This window comes from Podarcis muralis, chromosome 8 (assembly GCF_964188315.1).
Source record: "Podarcis muralis chromosome 8, rPodMur119.hap1.1, whole genome shotgun sequence".
Classification (NCBI taxonomy): domain Eukaryota; kingdom Metazoa; phylum Chordata; class Lepidosauria; order Squamata; family Lacertidae; genus Podarcis; species Podarcis muralis.
The window spans coordinates 673,357-693,775 of record NC_135662.1 but is presented as its reverse complement, the minus strand read 5'-3'; the positions used below and the strand labels follow the sequence as shown (position 1 = coordinate 693,775).

Sequence of the window (20,419 nt, the reverse complement as noted above, 5' to 3'; positions counted from 1 at the left end):
GGATTTCAACACAGACACCAGCCGCTTGTTTCTGGTTGAAGAAACGCGTTTTATTGGGTGCCCACCCAGGGTCCTCTTCCCAAGGCTTTGTGGGTGACCGAACGGATGGAGACGTTAAATAACAGCAAATGCATGGAGACGAGCGCCTGTCCGCCTGCCAGTCTGTGCATACATTCCCAGGGCAGTAGAGGCAGCGCAGCTCAGGCATCAGAGAGAGGTCCGCCCCACCGGCAGCATGGGTCACTTGGGGGGCCGGTAGGCAATCTTCCTGCTCTTTAGAACGGACCACCTGTGCCGCTTCAGGTAGTAGATGAGGGGCAACAGCATACCCATAATCAGCATCATCTGGGGGGGGGGGGAGGGAGACAGCAGGGGGGGGGCAGCATAAAGTCACTTTTCTTCAGAATGATTTCAGGAAAGGAATCGCTGGAGTCCCCACCCCCTGCCCTTCCTGGGAGAGCAGCGCACAGGCAGAAGGGGGCCGTTTCAGCAGGCCTGTTTGCCTGTTCCCAGACCTCCCACCGGCTCGCTCTCGGGGGGCAGCCAAGCTCCTGCCGCCTGGAGGGCTCCCTACCCCACGGGGAGAGACAGACCCACCTTCAGGCCCATCCGCTTGCGGTGGTCGTGCTCCGGCTCCGCCGCCCAACGCAAGAAGGTGCAGACGTCCTTGGCAATCTGCGACATGGTGGCCGGGGTGCCTGCGCAGGAGAGGGCAGAGGTTGCAGCCCTTTATTTTTATTCCGCTGTGGGGCTCCACAACCGGCCCAAGGGAAGTCCTGCCCGGCCCCACTCACCATCCTCATACTCCAGGATCTCGTTGTAGATCGGGGGTGCCATGCCAATCGCCTCCCCAGGGAAGAAGGGGTTGTAATGAAGCCCCTCTCGCAAGCTCACACCGCCGGGTGGATCACAGTAGCCAGTGAGGAGGGAAAACACGTAGTCCTCACCTCCGTGCCTGGAAGGGAAGGGAGGCTCAAAACCACCAAAGGCGACTTGTCTCCTCCGCCAGGAATAGCACAAAATTGTGCCAATGTGCCAGAGGCCACCCGCCTTACCCCAGTCTTGGTTTGGGCAGCGTTACCTGGCATTGACGATGTAGCTGAGGTCGGGGGGCAACGCCCCGTTGTTTGCAGCCCGTGCTGCTTCGGGATTTGGGTAGGGCTTGGGAAAGTAATCCGAGAGCTTTCCAGGCCGCGTGAACATCTCACCATCCTCGTTGGGTCCATCTAGCACCTCAGCCTAATGTGGGACAGGCAGACTTGAGTGCCAGAGTCCCAAGCTGCCCCAGGGAGCAAGGCTTCCCCCCATTCTCCCCCCCCCCCACTTCCACCCACCCACCCTCCAATACCGCCAACCAAGCCGTCCATAAAGCCAGCCAGCCCAGGAGAGCCCCTGAGTCAGGGACCAGCTGTGCAAGGGGCTCCAGGACATAGCTTTCCCAGCCACAGCAACCCCAGTGCCCCCCCACTCAAAGCCTACCTCTTCAGCCAGGGCCTTGGCTTCCGCTTCAGTGTGGCTGACACCAATCAGGTTGCGAAAGGCCAGGTACTCCATGCTGTGGCAAGCGGAACACACCTGCTTGTACACCTGGTAGCCACGCCGGACGCTGGAGACAAGCCAAAGAAGGTTCTGGTGTGTTTATAGCCCCCCTTCTAGTTATAACCCTCCTGGGACAGCTTACAACTAATACAATATATCAAACAATATCTTTTAAAAATGAAAGAAAAACCAAACTAAGTCAAATAATCAAAGATAGCAGCAGCCATGAGGGAGGATGAAGGCAGGCAAGAGTTTTCCTTCCTTCTTGGAGGATTGGGGTGGCGGATGGGACACTCTGGGGCAGGCGTCAGCAACCTAAGGCCCATGGGCTGGAAGCAGCCCGCGGAGGTCGTTTGACCGACCCATGAGCCGCCCCTGAATCGAGCTGCCTGCTCTCGTGCTGTGCTAAACTGGCCCGGCACACCGATTCACTTCCATAGCGCCGAAAATCGCATCTGTGCAAACACAGACGCTGAAAATCACGGGTGCGCAATTCAGCCCACAGAGGGATCTCCACGGGACTGATCCGGCCCAGCCAAGATAAACCTTCCTGGCTCTGGGGCAACTCCCCCAGAACTCTGCCCAGAGCAGGCAGGAAGCGATAGCCCCTATGCAAGGGAATGGGGAGTGTGGCACCCACTGCTGAAAAAAGGGTACAGTCAGTGCCTGGGTTGGTGAAGAAAGGTGAGAGCACAAAGCAAGGCAGGGCATGACCGTGTGGACTTGAGGAGAGAGACTATGGGGTCACAGTGACAGGGAATAAAGAAGCCTTTGCTTCCTGCTTGGGGAGAAGGTGGGAGACCCAGCAGGGAAGCGGTCCCAGCGTCCTCACCAAGGTACCACTGTACAGGCCTTGGTGGTCAAGGGGGTGGCAGGTCCTGGCAAGTGCCAGCTGTTGGAAGGGCGCTGACAGAGAGGAGCTTCAGTTCTGATCTGTTCATCTCTGGGGCTGGGAAGAGGAAGCAGAGCATGGGGGGGGGAGGGGAGGAGCTTGTGCTTGATGTGAGTCATCCGACTGAGAAACCAAGACAGGGACAAGGGCACAGGGCAGCCACTGGCACAGCCAACACCGCACACCTCCAACGGCTCCCTTGCAGGCTGCAAAAGGGAAGGGGTACCCCAGTTCTCATAAATCCCCCCCCCCCGCTGCTCTGCCTCCCTCGCCACCTCTGCCCCGTCCGCACCTGCTGTGATCCAGGGACGACAGCATGCCGTTGTGACTCCAAGGGTAGTTGGGGGGGTGCAGCTCCAGCTCACCGGCATTCACTGCGGTGTGGAGGGCCAGGGCCAGACCTGCTCCGCCTGCCGTCAGCACCCCCAGCGTGGTCAGCGCCACCTTCTTGCCTCGGGAGAGACCTGCCAAGGAGGTCAGGTTGGCCTGGGGGGAAAGGACAACAGAGTGAACTCGTGGGCAGACCCTGGCTGGACCGATGTCGTGGCGACAACAGGAGCGGCTTCACCGAGGCCTTCCAGAAGCAAGACTTAGGCTCCTGTCGAGGACTTTTGCCTAGTATTGTTCTGTGAATCGCCCCGAGACCTCCAGGTATAGGGCATTATATAATTTCTAATAATAATAATACAGTCATACCTTGGAAGTTGAATGGAATCGGTTCTGGAAGTCTGTTCAACTCCCAAAACGTTTGGAAACCAGAGTGCGGCTTCTGATTGGCTGCAATCAGAAGCCGCGCCGGATGTTCAGCTTCCAAAAATCATTTGAAAACCAGAACATCCACTTCCAGTTTTCAGTTGTTCGGGAGTCAAAACATACGAGTTCCAAGGTGTTCAGCAACCAAGGTACAACTGTAATAATAATAGTAATAATAATAATAATACTAATAATAATAATTTTAAAAAAAACACAAGTAGCCTCCCAAACACCATGTCAGACGTTCCATCCATCTAGTCTCATCTATTCTGCGAGGGGAGGGGGAATGTTAATCAGGGTCTAAACTATGAATGAATGAATGGACTCGCAACAGCTCTCCAGCCGAAGACCTCTGCTCCTTTTAGCTGGGAGATACTGGGAGACCAGAAATTGGGGCTTTCTGCATGGAAAGCAGGCAATCCTCTACAAGCCAAGAACATGCCTTGTGGGGGTGGAGGAAAGCGGGCATGAAAGGCAGCCTGAAAATGTTATTACTGTATGGTTTTCTACTTTTACATTGTTGTAAACTGTTGTGATATATTTCTATGATATAGCACTATATATTTTTGTAAGTAAAATAGATAAGACTAGAGGCGGAGCAACGCTACAACCATTAGGAGATGCCTCAATGTTCCTGGGAAGGGGGTCCCTTGGCAAAGTCATCGCGCTGCATCTGGCACACGCAGAGGGATTCTTGAGCAGAGACCGCGAACAAGAACCGCAAGCAAACCCCAAGCACACCCATCTAGGCTTTGCCGCCAGAACCGATGCGTTCTTCATGCAAAACCCAGAGGTGACAATAAGCTGCGGTCGACCTCTATTCCTGCAGCCTCTGCAGATGCCCCAAATCGCCCCCTCTGAAGCCCACAAGCTGCACTTCAGGTGCTCACCACAAGAATCCCAGAGACGCTTCCACTCCCTCTGGCCCTCCGGACCCAGCAGCCCAGAGACTGAGACCCCCTTCTTGCCCTGCTTTGCGTGGTCCCTGTCCCCACGCCTGGCTGCCCAGCTCCCTCGGTCTGCCACTCTCCAGCCGCGTCCTGAGCAGGGCCGCATTCAGGTTTCTGGCCCTAACAGGTATCTAAAGCCATTTGCACATGCAGAATGGAGGCACCCTCAAGAAGACAGAAGCAGGCTGGCAGGCGGGGCCACGACTTACATCACAGGAGCTTACACAACACAAAACACGGCTGCTGGGTGCAGGTTTCAATTTATGTGCTTTTAATCTTATATTTTGGAAAAGTACACCCAGTTTCCCCACCCTTTTAATTTTTTGGGGGCCCCCAAGCTAGAGCTTGTTTAGCTTCTACGTTAATCCGGCCCTGATCCTGAGAAGCAGGAATGCCCTTCGCTCCGGCTGCCCCGCTCCAGCCCTGGCAGGGCCTCCCTGCCGGAGCCCCAGCCCTTCAGAGCCCCCTCGGGAGAAAAGCCGGCCTGGCAGCGGGGTCGCCAGGCTCCCCCCCCCCCGGGACCTGCGGAACTCCCCGCCACGGGAAGGAGAGCGGCTCTCCGCCCCGCCCGCCGCCCGGGACGCCTCTGCCCCCCAGTGACCCCTCGGGGGACGCGGTGACCTTGGGCCGCCCCCGTCGGGGCGAGGCGGGGCCTGGGGGGCCGGCGGGGCGGGGCGGGGCCGGCTCTTACCCGCGGGCGGGGCCCCCCGGGCAGGGGAGGCAGCAGGAGGCCCCCCCGGGATCGCGCCAGGCTCCGCGCCGCCGCCGCCGCCGCCGCCATCTTGCAGAGGAGCCGGCCAGCCCAGCCGACCACAAGGCACCGCGCGGCGGAAGAGGCGGGGACGGTCGGGCGTCACTTCCGGGAGGGGCGGGGCTTCCCCGTCGGAGGCGGGGGGAGGAGTCAGGAGGGACACTCAGGGGGCATCTAGTCCAGCCCCGGCCAAAGCGCCCGGGAGAGGTGGGCGCCCGGCCTCTGCTTGAAGGTCTCCCTTCCGCCGCCAGGCAGAAAGCCCTTCTGGGTGTCGAGGCGCATCTCCTTCCTTGCCACCTGAAGCCCCGGGTTCGAGTCCTGCCCTCCCGAGCGGGAGAAGCGGAGCGGCCCTGGAGAGCCTGGCGGGCGGCCCTCCTCGGCTCCTCTTTCCCCGCTCCTTCAACGAGGCCTTATGAGGAACGGCTAAGGGAGCTGGGCATGTTTAGCCTGGAGAAGAGGAGGTTAAGAGGTGATATGATAGCCATGTTCAAATATATAAAAGGATGTCATATAGAGGAGGGAGAAAGGCTGTTTTCTGCTGCTCCAGAGAAGCGGACACGGAGCAATGGATCCAAACTACAAGAAAGAAGATTCCACCTAAACATTAGGAAGAACTTCCTGACAGTAAGAGCTGTTCGACAGTGGAATTTGCTGCCAAGGAGTGTGGTGGAGTCTCCTTCTTTGGAGGTCTTTAAGCAGAGGCTTGACAACCATATGTCAGGAGTGCTCTGATGGTGTTTCCTGCTTGGCTGGGGGTTGGACTCGATGGCCCTTGTGGTCTCTTCCAACTCTAGGATTCTATGAACCGCTCCTCGTCAGGCGGGGCTCCCAGTCCCTTCCTCATCTGGGTCGCCCTCGGAGCTGCGGGCTGGGAGAGCCAGAGCCAGAGCCAGAGCTCCGCTGTGGAACTCCCCCCCCCCCCCACGCGAGGAAGAAGCCCCCTGGCCACGAACTCAGGCGCATTAAGAGCGGACCGGGCAAATTCATGGAGGAGGAGGAGGGGAAGCAGTAATGCTGGGGCTCTGGCGGCTTTTCCCTCGGGGCCCCGGGGAGGCTGGACTCGAGGGGCCCCTTGGCCGGATCCAGCTGGGGCTCTTCTTCCTCGCTTCCTATGCCAGGCCGGCTTTTCTATTCTTCCCGGAAGTTCAGGCTGCGTGTCCCTCTTCATATCTCAAAGTAGCTGTTTTACTACAAAGGAATTTCAGAAATAGACTGGAAAGAGAAGCTGCTGAATTGGAACTCATTACCAAACTTAAAACCACGGAGAGACCTGGTCTGAACAAAGACATTGGATTCTTATCTCATTATACATGACAAAGCCATTTTTCACCTTCTCACCCCTTGCTTTTCCCTGTAAGACCTATTGCAGTCGTTAAGAGTCGTCAACAGGCTCATCACAGCTATCTGCCAATCACCCATTCCCACCCCCCTTCTGAGTAATACCCCTCCCCACCTTCTCACTATATAGAAGGATCTGGCAACTTCTGTTTCAGTGTATCTGAAGACGTGTGCATGCACACGAAAGCTCATACCAAGAAGTAACTTAGTTGGTCTTTAAGGTGCTACTGGAAGGAACTTTTTTTGTTTTCTCTTCATATCTGTAGCTCTACGGGGAGGGCGAAAGAATCCCCATAGAGCTATAAAGGGAGAAGAGGTCCTTCTCCTCCTGCGGATGGGACGCTTCCGCGTTGAGCTGGAGAGGCGCCGCTGAGTCTTTTCCGAAGCGGGGGGGGGGGGGGGGCCGCCCAACGACAGCCCTGCAGTGCTGCCCGCTTGGAGTCTCGCCCAGCTCCCCTTGCGGGAAATGCCAGTCGGGGAGGAGCCGCTCTATAGTGTCACCTCCTTGCGCTTTCTAGGTCCCCTCTAGGAACGGCGTGCTCCGTCCCTTTAACTCCTTAATGACCCTCATAGGGGGTGGGTCCATCACCTGGCAAATAGAAGGGGAAGAAATGGAGGCAGTGAGAGATTTGACTTTCTGGGGCTCCATGATCACTGCAGATGGTGACAGCAGTCACGAAATTAAAAGACGCCTGCTTCTTGGGAGAAAAGCAGTGACAAACCTAGACAGCATCTTAAAAAGAAGAGACATCACCTTGCCAACAAAGGTCCGTATAGTTAAAGCTCTGGTTTTCCCAGGAGTGATGTATGGAAGTGAGAGCTGGACCATAAAGAAGGCTGATCGCCGAAGAATGGATGCTTTTGAATTCTGGGGCTGGAGGAGACTCTTGAGAGTCCCATGGACTGCAAGAAGATCAAACCTCTCCATTCTGAAGGAAATCAGCCCGGAGTGCTCACTGGAAAGACAGATCGTGAAGCTGAGGCTCCAAGACTTTGGCCACCTCATGAGAAGAGAAGACTCCCTGGAAAAGACCCTGATGTTGGGAAAGATGGAGGGCACAAGGAGAAGGGGACGGCAGTGTTCTTGAAGCTACCAGCATGTGTCTGACCGAACTGCGGGAGGCAGTGGAAGACAGGAGGGCCCGGCATGCTCTGGTCCAGGGGGTCACGAAGAGGCGGACACCACTAAACAACAAGGGGTGGAAAAGGAGCCCAGCCAGCTGCCTTCTAGACCCAGCTGCTCATCCACCTCAGTACTGCCGACACTGACCGGCAGCAATGGCTCTCCAGGGCTTCAGGCAGGAGCTTCTCACCTTCCCCAGCGCCTCCTTTTGTTGTACATGAAAAGGGGGTCAGTGGGGTCGGTTTGTGCTGCTTCTAAGCCTTGCCTTGCAGCCCCAACCCTCTGCTCCCTCAGCTCAGGCTGGCAGAGGCACAGGGAGGAATCTGCCCAGGAGCAGCTGAGGCTCCTGCCCAAGGGCCACCCGGGTGCCTGGCACCTTAAGGGCCCCTTAAGGGCAGGTGCACATTCCTGGCCCAATTCAAAGCGTGTAGTGGCTTCCTGTCTGTGAAATGCTCTCCCCCAGGGAGTTTTGTCTGACACCTTCATTATATGCCTTTAGACGCTAGGCAAAAACGTTCTTCCACTAGGCCTTGGGCTGAATAACATTTGATACCCTTTTAAATGTGTGTGTGGGGGGGGTGTCTTAGTTTGTTTTGTTCTTTTTTTATAGAGTGAGAGAATCTTGTATTTTTCTGTTGTGAACCACCCTGAAATCTATGGATGAAGAGCAGTATACAACTTTAATTAACAAATAATAAAATAAAAATCTCTAAGCTGTGTACAACATAAAACCAACCAGTATCGTTAGAACAAAACCCAGTAGCATTACAACAAAAAGACAACATGAAACCAGTGAAACTGCAGCAGTATAAACGCCTGCCCTGTCATCTGGAGCTGATGGGAGTTGCAGTCCAGCCACATCTGCAGGGCCAAAGATGTGCCCCACCCCCGTTATAACGGGACCAGCTGCTGCTTTGCTTTACTCTTTTAATACATCTTAAGTTCAAGGTTATGGTTGATATTCTGAATTGTTTGCAGACGCCCCAAGAGCTGTGTTTCTGGTGAAGAGTCAGGATGAAAATAAGTGCAAGCACTGTATCAAAACCTTTTGTCTTTATTTTTATTTAAAGATTGTACACAGCCACTCTCCCCCCCCCCCCCCAGTATCATCTCGCATTGCTAACATCAGAGCTGGTTCTTGGCCCCACGTGGTCCACGTGCAAGCTGAAGCCACCGAGAAAGGGACCAGCCACACCCCAGGCTGGCCCCCGCCCCTAAGAGTCACACTCATGACTTATCAAGCAGGACCACCACAAAAGAACCAGGATCCAGTTACCCCAGCCCAAGCTCCCCCTCTCCTGCAAGCTCTGAGCAGCTGCCCAGCCTGCCCCACACCCAAAACCATGGCTGCAGCTGCCGCAGACGTCAAATCCCACAAGACCAGGATATTTCCCAAGCAGGCATCCCCTACATAGTTCCAGCTGATGGCTTCAGGAGGCCTCACCCGCCTGCCCCCGAGTTTCACATTTCTGAAATCACAGTGGCACCCAGCAGGATGGAAGGGAAATCTCCCCTGGCTGCCCCAGGGAAGTCCCGTCCAAAGTGGATTGGGGCAGGCCAGTTCAAGCACAGGGGCGTCGTCAGGGGGCTACTTCCAGAAAAGCACATTCCAGAGCAGAAGCCAGCAGGGGTAGACGAAGATGGCGATGAAGGGGAAGACGATGGAGCCGTAGAGGTGGTGGTCCAACAGCCCTTCAGCAATCGCCTGCAAGAAGCGCTGCCAGCCCTCCAGCAGGGAGATGGGGTACTCAATGAGCTCCTGGTACAGGAAGATGCAGAAGAGAAGTGTGGCCGCTGGCGTGACCAGGACCAGCAGCACAGCGTAGAGGTACCTGGGGGACGAAACGGGGAAAGAAAGCTCTGGGCTCCTGTGGGCACACGGGCGGGGGCAGGCCCGCCCCGAAAGGGCAGGATGTCTTGTGGGGTTTGTTGTTAAAATTTGCATGCCACCCTTTGCCTGTAGATCTCAGGGCAGTTCACAAGATAGAAATACAAGATAAAAACAGAGAATACACAAGAAAAACAAGAAGAAAAGCATTTCCAAGTCGCACAGAACAACTTCATCCCTCCCTGCTACTTCAAGATGAAAACCCAGATGTTACATACTCAATTGCTAGATTTTGCGCTGCCATGATGGATATCCGTCAAAGGGCGGTTTGCGCCACAAACTAGGCCCCAAATGCAAGACCTGTGCTCCTTCACACTCCCTCTCTTACAGTCACTTTTAACCGTTTGTCCTTGTTTCTATCTTTTTAAGTTATGTATGATATCACCTTTTAACTACTAGTTTTTATCCCTTACCTCATTTAAGTTTTACGCATTCTATTTATCAGTATTTTTTTATCTTATGCAGGTCTGTGACAGAAATAAAGTTTGATACTGAGGAACAAAAACAAACCGAGAACCCCCACCTTCCTAAAGCAACCGTTCCTTCTTCAGCCACGGACAGGGTTGAAACACCCACCGCCCTGAAGGACAGGACCAAGGGTCCAGGGCCACAAATTTGAAAAGCTGAGAAGCTTGCCTGGGGGACACACTCCCCACTCCCCGCAACACCCCCACAGAAGGATAATGGGGAGGACTCTATTCCTGCAAAGCACCTTTTGGACAAAAGAGTCCTATTTGTATCTCTATTTTGAAACTAAGGCCAAACACATCGTCCTGATGTGGGCAGCTCTGCTTTGCGCGTCCTGAGGAAGCCCAACATACAGAAACAAATCTGGCTCTGCGAAGCGTTTGCCTTCTTGCTTCTTCCTCTGGACAGGCCCTTGGCTTTCCCTGCAAAGAACTGGTCCAGAAGAGGGGGAACGCGGCCACTTCATTAGGCCAGAGATGGGGAGGCTGCAAGTGCCCAACTGATGTCGTAAGGCTACAACAGCAACCTTCCCTGATGTGTTGGCTGCAGCTGAGGGCAGCTGCGAACTCCCAGCAACACTGAGAGGCCTCTGTCTCCCTTTGTGGCTGGAGGACAGAGCTCAGGGGGAGGAGCAGCAAGGAGACACCCCGTCCTCTGCCCTGGGCAATTCTGGTGATCCCTGTCCTTTGCAGCCCAGTTCTTGTGGGGTGGGGGCAGAGAGGGAAGCAGGAAGCAGCCCCAGGGTGTACGTACTTGGGCCCCGTGGGCTGGACAAGGGCAGCGACAGGCACCATGGTGACGGCCAGCAGGAAACCCAGGGAGAAGTTGATGAGGGCGATGCAGCCCAGCTGCATGGCCAGGTAGAGGAGCGAGACCAGCTTCAGCGTCATCCAGCCCCGGTCGCTTCCTGAGCCCGTCAGGACCCTGCAGGGCAGAGAGACAGAGCCAGTCCGCAGGCGGCACAACCACAGCCCCTTGAAAAGAAGAGCAACAGCAGCCTGGCCCTTGCCCCAGAGAGCGCTGGGCAATCAGGCACCCCTTCAAGCTCTGCACGTCTCGCCCTCTCCCTGCCTTGTCGCACAGGGCCCCCGCCTGGCCGGGCAGTCTCCTCCCCTCCCTCCCCGTCACCTGTGCGTGTTGTGGGGCAACGCCAGTCCCGCCACGTAGATGGCAATGACCGTCAGCACCACAGCCTCCGACTCCGAGACGGGGAAGTGCTGCGTGGCCACCTGCTGCCCCAGGATGGGCACGAAGTAGAGGGCGAGCCCCGTGGCGTGGCAGATCAGCAGCGGGGGCACCAGCGTCAGCAGGCTGGGCTTGGGCTCCTGGGTGAGAGAGGAGGGCGGAGGGGTCAGGAGAAGGGCCCCCTCCCAGAATGGGAGGGCCAGGAGTTGTGGCTAAGGCTGGTGTGGTTTTCGTGTGGGGCGAAAACAACCTCACCCTTTCCTCCAAAGAAGAACTCGTTGTGCATTTGGGGGATCTCTGCTGGAACAAGTGCAGCAACTGCACCGAAAACAGGACGAGTTTGAGCCCCCACAGCATGCCTGGCCCAGGGTAGAAGAGGGGAGGGGCCTAGCAAAGCCTGGCTCTTCAGGGCCTGCAGACTCGGGAGGATCTTCAAGCGCATTTTAGTCTCCGTGTGTCCAGGGAGCATCACATTTCCAAGCCGTTCTCTTCCTCAACCAGCCATGTCTTTTTGGGGTGCTCTCTCTTTGTTGGCCATGCCATGTAGGGGTGCAAATATCCAGAGTGTGGGGGTCAGGGGGGATTGCTATGAGGAATGATGAAATATGGAGCAAGCCATTGTGACAGCAATGAAAGCATGGCGTTGACTGGGTTTGATTCATTGACAATAGTTTCTGATCGAATCCCACAAGTCTCTGCACCTCGGCCATTTGCTTTCTCTGTGCCTGACAGGCATGTACAAGCATTCTGAAACACAGGCCAGGCATCCTGGGTCATCAAGATAGAAGGTAGCTTTGATGTAGATCTTAAGGGCCAGGAAGAGAGTTCACAAGGAGATGGCAAATACTGTTTACTCCTGTTTATGACCTCTGGGAGTTTTGCTGAATGCATTCCTCCTTTTATTCCTATTTTATTTACTCTGAACTACATATGCGTGCTCAAGTAGGAAATTGTTTCTTTGTATTTAAAAGGATTTCTTCTGATCTGACTTTGTCCCACGTGGGGTTTTTTGAAATGCTCAGAGGAAATCTGGTTGGTTCTTACGAACACTGTGCAGAAAGTTCTTTTGTGAATAAAATGACCTGGACCAAGGAGTGGAGAGGGATTATTATTGGCACCTCCTCCCAGAGTCTTGCTGGTCAAGCCTCTGTGGGTATTTTATTAATCAGAGTCCAATCCTTCCTTGCTTTGGGAACGCTACAATGGCATGCGTTGGAAGCAGCCAGTGTGAGAGGACTGCCAGAAGCAGACAAGCAGCACCCATGTTTTTTTCAGGGGGGGCAGGATTACAGGAATGGGCTGTGCAGGGCTCCGGGGTGACTGCAAGAGGAGAGAAATGTTCGTGCAGGTCCTTTCCCCCACCGACTCCCTTCTCCGCCCGCTCCCCAGGGCCACCGACACTCCCCGCCACATCATCTCACCTCCAGAGCAACAGGACTAGGTCCTTGGTCTCCATCGCAGAGCCGGTCATCTGGGTCCACGTCGTAGCGGCTCAGCTTCATCCACAGGTCCAGGGCGTGAAGAGGAAGGAGGAGTCAAGGGAAAGGCAGGGCCTCAGAGGACGCGTTGAGCCAAGCCAGGAACTCCCCTCACCCAAATCCTAGGGGACACCAACCAGACATCCCCTCCCCAAGTATCCAGAGGAGCACCACGGGGGGTGGGCTTCCAGGGTCTAGCTAAGGGGACGCCAGGGAACCTAACATCCCTTGCCCCCTTGTCAGAACACCTCTGGCATTTGCTCCAAGGGTGAAGCTCTGCTGAGATGAATGGCAAGCGGAGGGAGACACACAGCTTGGTCAGCCAGACACAGGGGGCACCCAAGGGAGGCCTTTCGCCCGCTGATAGGGGCTGCAGCAAACCAGGGCTGCTCCTGAAGGGCTTGGCTGCCAGGCCTATGGGCTGCAGTTGCTGCATGGAAGAGAGGAGTCCAGAGGGATGCAGTGTTCCTTCTGGCACAGGAACAACATCGCACAAGGACGCTGTCCGGCTGAAGGGTAGGGCTGGCAGCCTGGCACCACGGAAGTCTGCTCAGGCCACCTTCCCAACAGGGGATGCCCCAGGCCCCATCAGCTTCTGTTCTTCCACGCAGCTGGTCAGGGCAGAAGCTCCAGAGCCTGTCCTGTCCTCTGGCTCCCAAGAGGTACAGAAAAAGCCACCCTCAGGCCAGAGGACCCTCGAGTTGGGCTCCCCAGCACCTCCCTGCAAGGCCCCAACGCTTGGGGGTCAGAGGGAGCCTCTCCTGAGACCATCAGTCCGCCTGCTTCCTGGGGAGTCCTCCACTATGTGGCCCCCCAGCTGGGCTCCTCAAGTGGGAGCTTCTCCTCTGACCCTCCCAACTCAGAAGCATCAAGAGACAGAAACTCCCCCCAGCCCCCCTCCCTGCTCCCCACACAGCAGAGGAGGATATCTTGAGGACCAGGATGAGGATGAGGAACCCGAAGGCCGGCATGTAGAGCCCGATGGAGACGAAGCGGGAGAGAGACGGGAGCAGGTAGAAGAAGTACGATTGGTGGAGGCGCTCCAGCAGGTTGTTCAGCTTCCGGAACATTCCCTCCAGGGTCCTGGGAAAGGCAAGGGACGGGGGGAGAGGCAGAATTCGTGGCTTTGAAAGAGGAGGAGACCAATTCATGGAGGAGGAGAGGGCTATGGATGGCTACTGGTCAGGATGGCTCTGCTCTGCATCCACCATCAGAGGCAGAGGGCTTCTAAAAACCAGTTGCCAAAAAGCACAGGAAGGGAGAGAGCAGCTCCTGGGTTCGAATCCTGCTTGTGGCCTTCTTCCCATTGGGGCATCTGGGTGGCCACTGTGAGAACAGGAGGCTGGACTAGAGGGGCTCTTCTTTGGCCTGATCCAGTACCCATGCAATTCTGATGATCGCCTCCCCCTCCTGAGGCCGGTGTGGGCGTATCCCAACCCTTCTCAGCTTCCACACAGGCCAAAGTCTGCTCCCCAAAGAGGGTCCTTCGCCCCCACACCCTGCCAAGGCCTCCTACTCACGTGCCAACCATGCCCATGTCAAACTTGTACTGGCGGAAGCTGTTGATGCCGCGCAGGGTGATGGCCTCGATGTGGTAGCGCAGGAAGAGCCCGTGGTCCCCCTGCGGCCGGCCGGAGCCCTGCTTGAGCACCATCAGAAGCATCGTCTGCAGAGAGTGGACGAAGGCCGGCAGGGAGTCCCAGTCGGAGCGCTGCAGCTGGAGGGGAGCGGAGACGGGGCTCAGGACAATTGGCCCAAAGCAGCTCCATGCCCTCACAACCCAGGAGCGGAGAAATCCACCCCATGGCCAGGACAAGAGGCAAGGCCGGAGCCTCCCCTCCAGCCAGCTGGGGCCACCTCCCTCGCAGGCCTTTGCCTAGGGGGCTCCAGACCTCTGGGCAGGGCCCAAATGGCCTCCCCCTCCAGCAGCCCCCCTGCCCCCCCACCTTGCCCTGAATGGTGCAGAGCAGCCCGTTCTTCTGGCAGAAGGAGTAGAAGAGGTTGACGAGGTCCAGGTTGGGCAGCTGCCCGTTCAGCCCCTCCACGGCCACGTCAAAGCTGGTGATGACGTCGCTGCTCAGCTCCAGGGAAATGGCGGCTTGGATGGCTCCTGCCCGACCCAACATCCCTGACGAGTGCACCTCTGCGGGGGGCGGAGAGAAAGGATGGCCCCAGGGTGCTAAAATAAAAGCCGATGGGGGTGATGGCCGTTCGCATCACGGGGCAAGGGGGCGCTGCCCTTCATTCCCAGAGGACGGGAGCCAGTTGTTCTGCGACAGGGCAGGGCAGAAGCCCGTGGGGGGGGGGGGGTTAGGAGATGAGCCTTTGTGGCTGGATAACAGGACCCTGGAAGAGCTGGCTGGGTGAAGGGGCGTTGGGGGTCTGGGCCAGGCCTGGGGAATGCAGACAGCGAAAGAACCGGCAGGGAGACACATGGGGCCGCTCTGGAGAAACCAGAGGAGCCCCCCAGCAGCTCCAAGGCGGGTGCTCCAGGCAGACTCCCCCAGGGCGGCTGGGCAATCCCCCCCAGGCAGCGCCCTCTCACCTGTGACGTTGACGTCATGATACGCCTCCAGCCAGGCCTCCATCCCAATCAGGTCGTGCTCGTTCACCAGGAAGATGATGTCTTTGGCCCAATAGATCTGACCTAGGACAGAGGGGAAGCTCAGCAGCCCCCATGAACCCCCTGGGCAGGCCCAGGACTGGCACACATCACCCCCCCCCCAAAGGAAGCAACAGGCAGAGCAGCTTCTTCCCTCCCAGCCAGGGGAAGGGAAACCAGGGAGGAAGCTGGATCTTACCCCCGTCTCGTTCTAGGAAATTTCATGCAATATAGTTCTGGGAAGGTTGAGATACGGGAAACCCAGATTTAAACTGGCACAAATGCAAATGAGCCTGTTTGGCCTGGATTCCACTCCTCCATTTTTTGGGAAACAAATAGAGGGGAACAGGGACAACACCCCCCACCTTCACATCTCTAGCTTAGCCTTGATCAGCTGAAGGATCTCTAAAGGCCTGGCAAAGGGCAGCCAAAGCCCACCCCTCCCAGCTCACCTCGGAAGTGGGAGGCCAGCGCCAGCATCAGCCCCACAGCCTGGTTGTTCTGCTGCCCCTCACTGCAGGGGACGCTCAGTACCAAGGACTCCGTACTGGCTGCCCGGGGAGCCCGCAGGATCCCATAGACGTTGGTGCCCTTGACCATCTGCAAAAAGAAGGGCAGCCCCCAGGGTTCATCTCCCCAGCAGCGGAACAGCCACACCGCCGCCCACCCGCCTGCCCACGGAGGAGCCTGGAAGCACCTACGTATCTCTCTCGCATCTCGTCGGGGAAAGGCAGTGTGCGGGAGAAGGACTGCTTGTACACCTCCAGGCCCAGGTTCCACATGGTCTTCTCCAGCCAGGCCACCGGCATGCCCCTGGGGAGAGAGGAAGGGGCACCAGGGGCGGGTGAGGGCCCAGCTCTCCTCTTCTGCTCCACCAGCTTTCACAGCAATGCCCCCCTTGAGGAGGGAGGGGGTCTCCACCAGATGGCAGAAGGGCCAGTTAGGCTGGCTGAGCTATCCTACACTGTGTCACCACAGTATGAAGAGAGATGCAATGAGATCATCTGCATTACACTTTAATAATAATAATAATAATAATAATAATAATAATAATAATAATAATAATATTTATACCCCACCCATCTAGCTGGGTTTCCCCAGCCACTCTGGGCGGCTCACACCACATATCAGAACATACTCAAACATCATTCCTTAAAAACTTCCCTATACAGGGCTGCAGGGGGACGCGGGTGGCATTGTGGTCTAAAACACAGAGCCTAGGGCATGGGTAGGCAAACTAAGGTCCAGGGGCCGGATCTGGCCCAATTGTCTTCTAAATCCAGCCCGTGGACGGTCCGGGAATCAGCATGTTTTTACATGAGTAGAATGTGTGCTTTTATTTAAAATGCATCTCTGGGTTATTTGTGGGGCATAGGAATTTGTGCATTTCCCCCCGCAAAATATAGTCTGGCCCCCAACAAGGTCTGAGGGACAGTGGACCGGCACCCTGTTGAAAAAGTTTGCTGACCCCTGGCATAGGGCTTGCCGATCAGAAGGTCGGCGGTTCGAATCCCCGCGACGGGGTGAGGTCCCGTTGCTTGGTCCCTGCTCCTGCCAACCTAGCAGTTCGAAAGCACGTCAAAGTGCAAGTAGATAAATAAGTACCACTCCGGTGGGAAGGTAAACGGCATTTCTGTGCGCTGCTCTGGTTCGCCAGAAGCGGCTTAGTCCTGCTGGCCACATGACCTGGAAGCTGTACGCCGGCTCCCTCGGCCAATAAAGCGAGATGAGCGCCGCAACCCCAGAGTCGGCCACGACTGGACCTAACGGTCAGGGGTACCTTTACCTTTAAACAGGGCTGCTTTCAGATGTCTTCTAAAAGACAAATAGTTGTTTATTTCCTTGACATCTGATGGGAGGGCTTTTCACAGGGAGGGTGCCACCACCGAGAAGGCCCTCTGCCTCTGCATTTGAGCACCTGCGTACTTTACATCATGTGCACATTTGAAGAACCCTGTTCTCAACCTCTGAAATTTCTGCTTTTATAAGAAATGGAAGGGAAGGGAACACTCAACACTGACAATTTATTCTTTGCTATATAAGAGGTTAAAGGGGAGGCAAGGCTTATCTACACATCGAAAACGTACACGCAGAATGCTCACTTTCTATTGCCATTGTTAAGAGATTGGAAGCCAGTTGCCAAGGTGTGCCAAGGCCAACCCACCGGGGGCAGAAAGGCCCTAAACTGCACTGGGGGCAAGACTGCTTCTTCCGTGCGATATCCCACTCCTGGCAGAATGGAAGACTTTCCTTCTTGTAGAGTCAGGGAGCGGTGGGGTTTCTCTGAACCTGATGGGCAAGACCCTGGCTCAGCAATGCTGGGGGTGGCACCAAAATGCCCGCTCTGAGCCACTGGGTTCATCTGGGGGGCTGCAGAGGCCCGAGAGTGCCAGCCCCGGACGCACTCGGGGTGCGGCCCAGAAGGTCCTCTGCCCCCCAGGGAGCTCCCAAGCCCCTCACTCACCCCGCCTTCTTCTTGTGGCCGGCAAACTCCCGGGCGTAGGAGAGGGCGCGCTCCCCGTGGACGAAGTGCTCCTCCACCATGGTGGAGCCCATGGCGTTCTCCGACATGTAGATGCGCAGCGTGAAAGGGTGGAAGGCCAAGCCCAGGAACCAGCCCAGCCCCACCAGGAAGCTGATGATGCTGCCGAGAGAAGGAGAGGGAGGCCGTTGGGGGGCAGGAAGCTGCAGTGGGTGGGGCAGGGGGCTGTGCCCCAAGGGAGCCCCCCCCCCAGGTCTTGCCCCGATGCTACTCACCAGAGCGGGGTGTTGAGGCGCAGCAGGAGGCGGGAGAGGGCCCGCCGGCGGTAGGGGTCCGAGAGCAGCCCCATGGCCGCGCAGAGCTCTCAGGGCCCTGGGGGGCAGAGAAGGGGGGGGGGGGCAACGCCATTAATAACAAGAACAACAACAACAATAATAAGAACAACAACAACATTCACCCCTCCCGTCCCCCCCCTTCCCCGTTTCATTGGCTCTGCTCTCTCCTCGGGTTCAGACCTGACAGGGACCTGGGTTCGAATCCCGCTCCCTCTCACCCGGCCTCCCTCGCAGGGCCCTTGGGGGGCCAGACAGGCGGGACGAGGACCCCCCCCCACCGCGAGGGGCGGGGCGAGGGGAGGTGGGCGGGGAAAACCGGGCCCCGCACCCACCGTCCAGGCGGGGCTCCTTCCGGGGCGGCCGAGCGCACGGGAGCAGCGAGAGGAGCCGGCCAGAGCGGCTCCCCGGGGCCCTAGCGAGGGGAAGCGGAAGGGCGGGCGCGGCGAGGGGCCCGCCGGAAGTCCCGCCTCCGGAACGGCCGCTCTAGCCCACTAGAGCTCTAGCGGAGTCTATGGTGTAGCGGTGCTTCCGGGCCCAAGAAGGTCACTCTCTCTCGAGGGGGGAGGACACAAGAGGTCCTCCGAGCATGTGCAGAGTGCACTCGGGGCCTCGCTCGCCAAGGGAAGCTGCGGTTCCCGCACTGCAGAGACCCGCTCCCAACTCTCCTTCTCCGCCTGGGGGATTGTAATTTCATTTCATTTTGCATTCCTCCCCGGAGCTGGAGGCAGAAGCAGAGGCAGCAGAGGCTCCCCTCCGTGTGACCCTCCCAAGGCCAGCTGGAAGCCGGATCCTGGCCCCAGACCAGCTGTGGTGCCCAGGGCCAGAAGGGGCTGCCTGGGAAAGGCCCCCTCTGCTCCCCCTGGCGCCCTCCCCGGGCCCCCTGCGTCTTGGCTCCTGGTCTTCCAGGCTGCGTCCTGGGCCGAGTCTGGCAGCTCGGAGAGGGTGACTTGCTCAAGGGCAAGTCCAGGAAGCCCCCCTGGAGCCCCAGGCCAGCCCCCCTCCCGGTTGGATGGCACAGCAGACAGGTCTTCTGCACAAGAGGAGCTCCTGTGGCCGCCTCTCAGGGACAGGCCCTGCTGCGTCTCTCCAAGGACCACCTGCCACCAACAGAGATCACCTGAACATCCATGGGCAGCTGTGTTTTCCTAGCCTGGGAACGAACCCACAGCCTCCACTGTGCATGCCATGCTCAGTCCCTGCTGGCGTCTCCAGGTGGGGCTCGGAAAACTCCTGCCTGACACCCCAGAGACCCACTGAGCTAGGGGGCCAATCCCTTGGTATAAGGCAGTTTCCCACTTGCCCACTTTTTGCTCCTGCCACCTGCTCCTGCAAGGACAACTTGTCTCCAAGGTCTCTGCTGGGAAATGTTGCAGCTCACTCAGGCCTGGCCGCGGCTCTTGCATTTATTATCTGCTGACTGTAGTACCTCTGTGGCACAGCAACAGTTCTCAGACCACGTGGGATGGGGCTGTGCTGGTGCCCCTCCTTGAGGTTAATCCCTTTCCCCCAAAGCTTGAGACTGGCATGTGCCCCTCGCCTGACCCCAGGGCCACTGAAGGAGCTCCTGCCCAGGCTAGCCTCCCCCCACTTGCATTCTTCCACAATGTGGGCTGGAAGGGCCCAAGAAGTGACCCACTCTGACTCCCCCTACCTGCCCAGGGTAGAACCCACCATGCCAGCCAAGAGCCAAAATGACCTGCAGAGAAGCCCGGGTGCATGTGGCATGCCACAGGCACCATCCTGTGCAAAGAGCACATGGCATAAGCACTTGCCAACCTTGGTGGGCACTCAGTGTGGATGGGCTGCTTCTGGAGAGAACTGTAGTGGAAGTTATAGTATATGCTTTGCTAGATCTCCTATCCAGTGTTAGAAACTCACCAGGCATGTTTTGCGACTGGTGCGCGTCTAACTGCGGCAACCATGTGGAGATCCCTGGATGCCGGGCTGGTGAATGAGGAAAGCCAAATGTCACTTAGAGAAGGATGTGAAATATTTTCCTTGAAGCTTGAATCTGTTTTATTCTGGATTGTTTTATTTGATTTTTAACGTGTTGTAAACTGCTTTGAGATTTGTTATTTATAATATAAAGTAGTATATAAATTAGGGGCGCTGGTGGCGCTGTGGTCCAAACCACTCTTGGGCTTGCCGATCAGAAGGTCGGCGGTTCGAATCCCCGCTACAGGTTGAGCTCCCGTTGCTCGGTCCCAGCTCCTGCATACCACCGGTGGGGAGCAGTGCCTGGGTATCTCATTGTGGCAACCGTAGCCTAGGTTTAAGGTGCCATTTGGGCAATTCGATTATATATCTGAGTTTCTATCACTGGTTAGCTCTGATAATGCAGGCATGCTTTTCCTCTGAGAGTGCAACTTAATTTCTATGCATGTGTACAGCTAAGATGAAGGAATGGCCCCATGTAAGCTGTGCAAAGTGACAGGCCTTTGGACTCCCCTTCTGTGGCCCCCAGCAGCCAGAGTTGTTCTGGCCAAGTCAAGCATCACAACGGTGCGTTTACTGAAGACACTTGCACAGAACCCCGGGTCACGGGGGGCGAGGCTCACCTGCTCTTAAATCTCAACCAGTCCTGAGGCCAGAGGGAAGCTACGTGACGTGTGCCCAAGTGATCCACACTCTGTAC

The 20,419-nt window shown here is 56.9% G+C and overlaps 2 protein-coding genes and 1 long non-coding RNA gene across 5 annotated transcripts; 1 reads left to right on the top strand and 2 right to left on the bottom strand.

The window, feature by feature from the left end:
• Nucleotides 1-25: 25 nt before the first annotated feature.
• On the bottom strand, nt 26-4,979 carry CYC1 (cytochrome c1). Its single transcript, XM_028735914.2, has 7 exons — nt 4,826-4,979; nt 2,724-2,917; nt 1,480-1,606; nt 1,082-1,239; nt 795-955; nt 598-698; nt 26-345 (listed from the first exon to the last, which is right to left on the bottom strand). The coding sequence occupies exons 1-7, from the start codon at nt 4,913-4,915 to the stop codon at nt 241-243; spliced, it is 936 nt and encodes a 311-aa protein (XP_028591747.1). The 5' UTR covers nt 4,916-4,979; the 3' UTR covers nt 26-240.
• A 79-nt stretch (nt 4,980-5,058) lies between these two features.
• LOC144328653 (uncharacterized) lies at nt 5,059-11,979 on the top strand. Its single transcript, XR_013393843.1, has 2 exons — nt 5,059-5,509; nt 9,700-11,979. It is a non-coding gene; the product is annotated as an uncharacterized LOC144328653 (long non-coding RNA).
• On the bottom strand, nt 8,008-18,221 carry GPAA1 (glycosylphosphatidylinositol anchor attachment 1). Of its 3 annotated transcripts, none has more exons than XM_077932650.1 (13): nt 18,117-18,221; nt 17,725-17,821; nt 17,432-17,611; nt 15,669-15,780; nt 15,420-15,567; nt 14,911-15,012; nt 14,312-14,544; nt 13,886-14,082; nt 13,295-13,448; nt 12,309-12,404; nt 10,831-11,027; nt 10,456-10,626; nt 8,008-9,178 (listed from the first exon to the last, which is right to left on the bottom strand). In XM_077932650.1, exons 2-13 carry the CDS (start codon nt 17,796-17,798, stop codon nt 8,935-8,937), a joined length of 1,908 nt encoding a protein of 635 aa, XP_077788776.1. In that variant the 5' UTR covers nt 17,799-17,821; nt 18,117-18,221; the 3' UTR covers nt 8,008-8,934. The 3 variants fall into 3 exon arrangements, with proteins under 3 accessions (XP_077788776.1, XP_028591742.2, XP_077788777.1); XM_028735909.2 differs by having other exon boundaries at nt 14,312-14,508; nt 18,117-18,220; XM_077932651.1 differs by lacking the exon at nt 18,117-18,221 and adding an exon at nt 17,965-18,109.
• Nucleotides 18,222-20,419: the final 2,198 nt, after the last annotated feature.

What these genes read in the sequence shown, in the direction of transcription:
- GPAA1 (XM_077932650.1), bottom strand. Translation starts at nt 17,798, where the DNA reads ATGGGGCTGCTCTCGGACCCCTACCGCCGGCGGGCCCTCTCCCGCCTC. An exon ending in GCTGGCCTCCCACTTCCGAG is followed by an intron (nt 15,013 to 15,419) that starts GTGAGCTGGGAG and finishes CCTCTGTCCTAG; the next exon opens with GTCAGATCTATTGGGCCAAA. An exon ending in CTAGTCCTGTTGCTCTGGAG is followed by an intron (nt 11,028 to 12,308) that starts GTGAGATGATGT and finishes TCTCTCACCCAG; the next exon opens with GAGCCCAAGCCCAGCCTGCT.
- CYC1 (XM_028735914.2), bottom strand. Translation starts at nt 4,915, where the DNA reads ATGGCGGCGGCGGCGGCGGCGGCGCGGAGCCTGGCGCGATCCCGGGGG. An exon ending in CCGGGGGGCCCCGCCCGCGG is followed by an intron (nt 2,918 to 4,825) that starts GTAAGAGCCGGC and finishes CTTTCCCCCCAG; the next exon opens with GCCAACCTGACCTCCTTGGC. An exon ending in AGCTACATCGTCAATGCCAG is followed by an intron (nt 956 to 1,081) that starts GTAACGCTGCCC and finishes CTTCCCTTCCAG; the next exon opens with GCACGGAGGTGAGGACTACG.